Here is a 9,142-nt window from a genome sequence, read left to right as displayed (position 1 = left end):
TATATATAAATCAATAATATATATTTATATATTACAAAGTGTGTATATATAAATATATACAATTCAATTTTTTAGACTTGTTCACAAATTATGCACAATAAAAATATATAATTTTTAAATTAAAGTCATTTAATTTAAATTTACAATGAACGTTCGAATGTTATTACTTAACGTTCGAACATTGGTGCAAACATTTTACGTTCGAACGTAAAATTAATAACATTCGAACGGTTGCGCCAAAACATTTTACGTTCCAACGTAAACAGACATAACGTTCGAACGTATATGTGATGTTCGAACGCATATTTCCCATACGTTCGAATGTAAAAAAATCTCATTCTATCTTTAGTGACGGTTTCCAAAAACTGTCACAGAAAATGCCTTTTAGTGACGGTCTAGGGACTGTCACAATTTTCCAACCGTCACTAAAAAGCAATTGTGTTGTAGTGTAACTAGCTGCACAATACATTTTTCTGATACTACTTAAAACCTTTTAATATAATTTACTATTATAAAACTCAAAACTGAGGGCTTTGGAATTTTCCCATAAAGATCAGTGGAATGGGACATGTCCAAGACTTGCACGCTCACTAATTTGTGAGATGATGTTTGGAATAAGGCCAGCCTTGCATGGAAGCTTTCACTCGCTAATAATAATGGCAGAAAATTCGAGTCCTTCAAGTCGATCCATCCGTCACTACGAAACATCATGAGTTTTGAAGCTCAAATTTCTACAATGAAGACCTAGCTAGCTCGACATCAATAAGAATGTCGCCGTGCACCATTTAAGGGGCTAGAAAATGTAGATATTCTAATGAAAAATCAACAATGACTAATTAATGGGGCATCATGTCCGATGAATTTGATAAAATGGTTATGACAAAGTAAATGCATGCCTTGTATAATACTCCTAGCTGTCACAACCCCTACTGGCATGTGATCTATCAACGTCTAATTAAAGACGGCAAACAAGCTAGCTGTCATGACCAGGACAATATTTTTTTTTTTTAATTTTTTAATTTTTTAATTTAGATATTTTGAAAGATTCGAAAAGAATAGTACTCACAAATAATATGAATTTCTAGACCCCACAACCTCTTTAAATATCAACCTCACTCGTTCTTCGTTTGAGTACAAGTACTGCAACACAAATCGAGTACCTCAATCCATTTACAAACTCATGGCCAACGTCCGAGCAGCTTGTTTTCTCATCCTCCACTTTATTACATTATTTTTGGTACAGTCTTGCATGTTTAACGTCTTTGCTAATGCTGCAATTCTCAACATTACCACAGATCAATCTGCTCTTTTGGCCTTGAAAGATCATGTTTCTTATGATCCTCATCATGTTTTAACAAACAATTGGTCCACCTCTACTTCTGTTTGCAATTGGGTCGGTGTCACTTGTGGTTCTAAACATCTCCGAGTCAAAGCTTTAAACATTTCCTACATGGGCCTTGTTGGTACCATTCCTCCGCACATTGGGAACCTTTCGTTCCTTGTTAGCCTAAGCATAAGAAACAACAGTTTTCATGGCTCATTGCCAAATGAGTTGTCGCGTCTTTATCGCTTGGAATACTTAAACTTTGGATTCAATGAATTCATAGGTACTTTTCCACAATTTCTATCTAACATAACTTCGTTGCAAAAATTTTATTTTGCATATAACCAACTTTCAGGATCCATACCTTCCTCTATATTCAACATATTTGGCTTGCAGAAAATTAGTCTTAGAGGAAACAAACTTGCGGGTCCGATGCCATCCATCTTGGTCAACGTATCTTCGTTGCAAGTCATTGATCTAAGCTTTAACATGTTGGTTGGTACACTACCAATGTACATCTTTGATCATCTTCCTAAGTTACAAGCTATCTCTTTGAGTAGCAATCAACTTCATGGTCAACTTCCGTCCACTTTGTACAAGTGTAAGCAGTTACAAGTTCTAGCCCTTTCCATGAATAATTTCAATGGAAGGATATCTCCGGAAATAGGGAACTTAACCATGCTTACAGAGTTATATCTTAGTGACAACAAATTTGAAGGTATGATTAGTTTTGTTTCAGTCAATTAGATATATATATATATATATATATATGAATACGACCAGATGCATTGTTTTAGTAAATATGTTCTATGATAGTATCTGATTAATTAGGCACAATCTGTTGTCAAGTTCATGTGGAAACTCGAAGATTAATTTAGTTTCTGTTAGTTAAAGATACCTAAAAAATAAACTATAATGTTCTCTACTAATGAAGTCTTCTGGGTTGCCATTTGACTCTTGATTGAAAATAAAAAATAAAAAGAATTTCAGTTATCATTCCTCTAGTTTGAGGTCACTCTTGGTATAAGACTTAAGTTGGTGATATTTCACTTCTTCCTTTTAAATGTCTTCATCTCTTTTGAGGGTCATAGTTGCACAAAAATTAGGAAGGATTACCTTTTGTTTTGGAAAATGCTAGCTAGTTAGCCGGGGACCTTTGGCTTTTACCCCTCCACTTTTTTTCTTTCTTTATTTATTTTTAATTTTTAATTTTCAAGTTGCTCGTTAATGAAAATAAGTTATCTAATTTGTTTTCATTCATAAACAACCACTACAACAAATTTGGCCTTTCTCTACGAATTGTTTTTCCCAAAGCACACCATGGTGGGAAATACAAGATTGATCATACAAAGGATGTTTATGAAAAATGAGTCAGACTGTTGCAGTGAGATCACGACCGATGATAAAAAATTCACTAGTAAAAATGGCCTTTTCTTGTCGCCGCAAATAAGTCCTCCAAAAAAGGGCCATAAATCCCAACTTTATTAGATGTTGCAGCAAGAATGAATCGTGGCAAATAGTTTGATTTAAATCAACCCCTAGTGTAGGGCTAGGATCTAGTTTCCCAAAACCCAATTTTCCTTCTCTTCCCTCTCTTCTCTTCTCTTCTTTCCTCCCCCTCCGACTGCGCCATCCTATCTGGCCTGTGCTCTGCACCCTCTCCCTCCCTTCTCTGGCACTAACCACCGCTAGAAGCCACAAAGTTGCCGTGAATGCAGCCACCGAAAAGCTCAAGCCCGGCCAACCACTCTTCCACGTAGTCACCATCAAACACTACCCTACCCTGTCTCTCTCTTCGCCTTTGTTTCTGTCTTTGTTTCTCCCTAAACCACCATCCCTACCTCGTGTGCTACTAGGCCACCACCAACCACAACCGCCTCACTCTCAGAACCCCTCTCCCTAGATTTCTACCTTTCCCTCGTGATCTCCCGGCCATAGAGTGCCATTGTGAACCAAAGCCGCCGCCCAGACTATTTTATAGCTTCGTTTACAATCAACCGTTGCAATTATGTCATTTCATTAAAAATAAATTTTAATGTTACAAAAATACCAACCATTTTATATAGAATTGTAAGATTGTTATAAAAGAGTTGTTATAAGATCAATATCCCTTGACAATTAATGGGGATAGTTCACCTTATCTATCCAAAACCGAAGAAAAAAGAAGAGAATATATTGCAGTCGACTGATATAATAGAATATTCTAGTTTAAAATAATCAATTATTTTCTTTAGTCACTTACCAAAATATAAATTTGTTTCTAAATTTTAAACTTTGTACAGGTACCATCGCATCCAGCTCCTTGTTCAAGTGCAAAGACCTACAACTGTTAGATTTGGCTATAAATAACTTCACAGGAAGAATACTCCCGAACATAGTAAACTTAACCATGCTTACCGAGTTATATCTTGATCAAAATAACTTTGAAGGTAAAATGACTCTTATTTTAGTCAATTATTTATGTGGATATTACTGCTATGGGTTTTGTATACATGTTCTCTCGCTCACTCAATCAGATTAAATACCTTTCAATTGAAAATATATACAAAAAGGATCAGAAGTACCTTCGGAAATATATATATATATATATATATATATATATGGAACTTAATGAGGCTAATATAAGTGTTTGAATTCATCCACAACTTTGAAGGGATGTTTAGGGCATGTTTGAACATGACTTGGAGTATCGGAGAAATTTGTGAATAAAAGTAATATATTCACAAATTAGGCACATTTTCACATTTTTTTTACATATTTAAATATTTTTAAAAAATAAAAAACATACACCAATACATTAAAAGTCACTTTCTTAATCATTAAGTAAAAAAAAATTAAATACATGAGTGGTCAAAGTGATCAGGGGCAAACTCAAACAACATACTAGGCACAATTCTCTATATCATATATAAATTAGGAAGATATATATCCTGATAGTATCAATTTGCTACAATAGAAACTAAGTTGATAGTCAAATCATGGTTATAATATGAAAATGAATAAAGTAGTGACCTTATAAGCTATATATAATGATATACTCCATAAATTATAACAACGGTATAAATCTAGTTAATCGTTAATGAGGTGGGTGGAGAAGGCGACAATGGATCATAGTGTTTCAGTGGTAAGGTGGCAGTGAGTGGATTTGAGTTCAAGGGTATATAGGTGGCCATGAGTACTTCAGGGCCAAGTTGTGGGGTGCAGCGAATTTGCCTTATTAGGGCTTGGATTATAATTGGTGGGTTGGACAAGTCAAGTGGCTGGATTGGGAAAAGGCTTTAATTTACAAGGCTTGTCTAGGTAGGTTAGTGTGTTAAAATGATTAATTGTGTTGATTGGGAGAGAAGTGTGTGTTGTTGATCTGTTTGGAAAGAGGTGTGGGCTGTGTTTATTTCTGTTGGAATGCGCATCAGAGCATTACAAGACGGTTGCAATAATGTGTATCAATGAAAGAATGCGATTGGGGACCAAAAAAGCACCAAAGATTTTTGCGACAATATTACTCGCCTCTTCATGAGCACATCATGTATGATTTATATGGGAAAGAATTCAAGTATTATAGGTAATTAGGGTTGTAATTCAAGTACACCAAGAAAATATAACGCTCACAAATGCTCTGAGTAGGAGGAAACTTGTTGATATTTTGTATCACAGTCACAGATCATTCACTACAACTAATAACACCTCCATGGCCCACATAACAAATTAGTAAGCGGTAACTCAATCAGTAAATATGTCATCTACATGGTCTTTGAGGTCTTGGTTTTCTTACTGCTAACTTGTGTATGCTAAATTATTAAAACCACTACTTATTTTATTTTCTTCTTTTTGTTCTAATAGAAGTACATATATATTCATATTTTGACAGGTTCAATACCGAGTGAAATTGGTAACCTCCAGAGTCTAGAGTATATTAGCGCCGTAATCAATGGTTTTGTTGGCCCAATTCCATCCGAGATCTTCAACATCTCAACTATACAAACTATTTCAATGGGGTATAACAAATTTTCAGGCCATCTTCCATCAAATATGGGCCTCTTCCTTCCGAAGCTCAGACAACTAGGTCTTCCAGAAAATAAATTGAGCGGAGGAATTCCCAACTCCATCTCCAATGCTTCACAGCTCACTCTCCTAGACTTGAGTCGTAACTCATTGTCGGGCATAATTCCAGAAGCACTTAGTAATTTAAGGCTCCTCGAGTGGCTAAACCTGGAATTTAATAATTTGACCATGGGAAGTCAAGAATTGAGTTTATTCTTTTACTTATCGAATTGCAAAAATCTTAGAATAATATCTTTTTCATTAAATCCCCTTCATGGCTTCCTTCCCAATTCCGTTGGTAACCTTTCTCTCTCTCTTCAAAGACTTTACCTATCTTCTTGCCATATTAAGGGAAGCATTCCGGCAGAGCTTGGGAATCTAAGTAGTTTGATTATTTTGGAACTATCCAACAACGAATTGAAAGGACCTATTCCAACTACATTAGGAAGATTGCGCATGTTACAAAGTTTGTCCCTTGGAGCTAATAAACTAGAGGGTCATATCCCGTCTGATCTTTCTCATCTAAAGAGTTTGTATGCCTTGTCTCTAGATAGCAATAAGCTTTTTGGACATATTCCAACATGCATAAGCAATCTAACTTCCCTAAGATCTCTCTACTTAGGTTTCAACCAATTAACATCCACGATTCCTTTGAGCTTGTGGAGCCTTACAAATCTCTTGCAGGTTGACCTGTCATCCAATTCGTTAACTGGCATTCTTTCATTAGAGATTGGAGATATGAAAGTCCTAAGGATGTTGAATCTATCAAGAAATCAACTATCAGGGAATATCCCAATAACAATTGGTGGTCTCATAGATCTAACTAATCTCTCTTTAGCAGTCAACCAACTAGAAGGTTCAATTCCAGAGTCTTTTGGTGCACTTTTAAGCTTGGAGATCTTAGATCTTTCCTGTAACAATTTATCTGGAAGAATTCCCAAGTCCTTAGAAGCACTTGTGTACTTGAAGTATCTAAATGTCTCTTTCAATAATCTACAAGGGAAAATTCCGACGGGAGGGCCATTTGTACACTTATGGCCTGCTTTGTTTATCTCAAATGATGCGCTTTGTGGTGCTCCTCGATTACAAGTTCCTCCATGTGAAGAAGGTTCTCCTCACAAAAAAAAGGCCATAGTATCGCATCTACTGAAGTATTTGTTACCAACAATTGGGTTAGCGATGCTAGTAGTGATCCCTTCATTAGCCTATAAAATATGCAAAACAAAGAATCCTAGATCTTCACTGCAGGCAGACTTGTACAATTTAACTACATGGAAAAGAATTTCTCGCCAAGAACTTCTACTAGCAACAGAAAGGTTTAACTCAAGCAACTTACTTGGTGAAGGGAGTTTTGGATCAGTATACAAGGGAACACTTTCAGATGGGATGAATATTGCAGTAAAAGTTATAAACTTGCAAGTCGAAGGGGCATTTAAGAGTTTTGATGTAGAGTGTGAGGTATTACGGAATGCTCGTCATCGCAATTTGGTCAAAATCATTACCATTTGTAGCAACGTCGACTTCAAAGCACTTGTATTGGAATACATGCCAAACGAGAACTTAGAGAAGTGGTTATACTCTGATGACCGTTGTTTGAATTTCTTACAAAGGCTGAATATAATGATTGATGTCGCATCAGCATTGGAATACCTTCATTATGGTTACTCAGCAGTTATTGTTCATTGTGATTTGAAGCCAAGCAACGTCTTGTTAGATGTGGATATGGTTGCACATGTTGCTGATTTTGGTATCGCCAAACTCTTATGTGGTGAGGATTCTATGATGCAAACCATAACTCTTGCTACTTTGGGGTATATGGCACCAGGTATGTTTTTAATTTACCACTAAAACTCTCGTACTCGTTATTTTACTCGTACAGAACTGAGTATTATTATATGATAGAACATTCATTAACACAATATATCAATTTTGCTTCGATTTTGTTTTTCATTACTATCAAATATTGAAGTTCTAACAATATGTTGTAATGTTATGCACAGAGTATGGATTAGGAGGAGTTGTGTCTACAAGAGGGGATGTGTATAGTTATGGCATTCTACTCATTGAGACTTTTACAAGAAAAAAACCTACAGATGACTTGTTTGCAGGAGAAATGAGCTTGAAGCGGTGGGTAAATGAAGCATTGCCCATCTCAGCAATTGATATTGTTGATGCCAGCTTGCTGGGAAACGAAAGATATTCTATTGCATTGGAGGAGTGCATATCTTCAATTATGGGATTGGCTTTAGATTGTTGTGCAGAGTTGCCTGGACAAAGAACTAACATGAAAATTGTTTTAGCCACGCTAAAGAAGATCAAAACAAAGTCTTTAAGAGATGTGGAAGCTCACTGACATCAGCCATGTGTTTGTTTAAATCTTTTCTTTATATGTCTTTCTTAATTATAAAAGGGTATTTTGAGATTCCGAAAAAGATACTTGTACTGTTGAAGTTACCGTTTATGGTATATAATTATTATATGGTCATTGAGAATTAATGGAATACTTCATGATTACATTGACTTAAAGTTTCCAGGCAATGGGTATAAAAACTAAATATAAATATGCTGAAGTCAATAAAAATTATGGGCACTACAACGTATTTAGCATACCAAATATTTATATATGACCGAATTTATGCTAAATGTTTTATGTAAATTTTTTTCACTTTTCATCTTTTTTTTTTCACTTTTTCATAAGTTAATAACTAATTTCATTCATATACAATAATATATATAGGTAAGAGTAGTGCGAGGCTGCCGCCCAGCAATGACCATTGGGCATGCCGCCTAACACAAATTTGTGTTTTTATTTTTCTCTTCTTTTTCTTTTCATATTTTTTTAACATATTTCAATATTTTTAAACAATAAAAAAAATACACCAATATACTAAAAATCACTTCTTTAATCATTAAGTAAAAAATTAAAAATAAAATAAAATACATAAGTGGTCAAAGTGAGGCACACTACAACAAATAAGGTAATATTGAACGTTGACCCAGAACTTGTGTAAAAGTTTCAACATCACTTGTTGTGATCTGATGCAGCTTCAGCACAGAGGGCAACCATCTTATTCTACACACAACATATAAAATTAATATTGACACAATAATTTAAATATGTTTAGTTTAAACAAATTATAATACTTACATAATTCTCACGAGTATTACGATGAGTCCACTCTCCATTACTATTTGTATGTGATGCAGTATATAATTTTGTCATATCATAATTGGTGTCTGACTCTTTCTACAAGATACATTGTTAAGATATAAAGTCAATATTAAAAACAAACTATATAGAATAAAAAAAAAAGAGTACATTACCAATTTCTGAGAGAGGCGATGGAAAGATCTTGAGCCTGCATGATGATGAAACTTCAACTTCGATCTATTTGTTTTGTTTATAGAACTTCGCTCCTGCATAGAATTTGTAAAAATTAGTAAGTGAAAATTACAAATATGACACATAAAGAATTCATTTAATTTACCTTATATGATGGATCCTCAAACATGTCGCAAAGTTTTTCCCAATCTTCAAGTCGGACATCTTGAAAAGGATGCTGGCATGCATCTTCTTTGTTCTCATACTTTTTGTAATGCTCGTGATACCTCGCCTTACACTTGCAGAATGCATTACACATCAGCTCTTCGACAGTCTTACGCTCCTCTCTCAGACCAAAATTTAGTTTGAAGTCATCCTTAAAAAAGTATATACACAAAGATATTATCATTTAGAATATTAAATAATATCAATATAAATCTATTATTTAAATATTA

General features: G+C 34.7%; 1 protein-coding gene across 2 annotated transcripts; it reads left to right on the top strand.

Annotated features, from left to right (window-relative positions):
• Positions 1 to 1,148: 1,148 nt before the first annotated feature.
• LOC108981125 (probable LRR receptor-like serine/threonine-protein kinase At3g47570) lies at positions 1,149 to 7,874 on the top strand. Of its 2 annotated transcripts, XM_035689849.1 has the most exons (5): positions 1,508 to 1,607; positions 1,721 to 2,042; positions 3,607 to 3,753; positions 5,193 to 7,190; positions 7,366 to 7,874. In XM_035689849.1, exons 2-5 carry the CDS (start codon positions 1,757 to 1,759, stop codon positions 7,716 to 7,718), a joined length of 2,784 nt encoding a protein of 927 aa, XP_035545742.1. In that variant the 5' UTR covers positions 1,508 to 1,607; positions 1,721 to 1,756; the 3' UTR covers positions 7,719 to 7,874. The 2 variants fall into 2 exon arrangements, with proteins under 2 accessions (XP_018807753.1, XP_035545742.1); XM_018952208.2 differs by having other exon boundaries at positions 1,149 to 2,042.
• The last annotated feature ends 1,268 nt before the right edge of the window (positions 7,875 to 9,142 follow it).

Source organism: Juglans regia, chromosome 4 (assembly GCF_001411555.2).
Source record: "Juglans regia cultivar Chandler chromosome 4, Walnut 2.0, whole genome shotgun sequence".
NCBI classification, from domain to species: domain Eukaryota; kingdom Viridiplantae; phylum Streptophyta; class Magnoliopsida; order Fagales; family Juglandaceae; genus Juglans; species Juglans regia.
This window is presented reverse-complemented; position numbering and strand designations above follow the sequence as displayed.

Coding starts and splice junctions, on each gene's coding strand:
- LOC108981125 (XM_018952208.2), top strand. CDS start 1,181: ATGGCCAACGTCCGAGCAGCTTGTTTTCTCATCCTCCACTTTATTACA. Junction 2,043..3,606: donor TAGTGACAACAAATTTGAAG/GTATGATTAGTT, acceptor AACTTTGTACAG/GTACCATCGCATCCAGCTCC. Junction 3,754..5,192: donor TGATCAAAATAACTTTGAAG/GTAAAATGACTC, acceptor ATATTTTGACAG/GTTCAATACCGAGTGAAATT.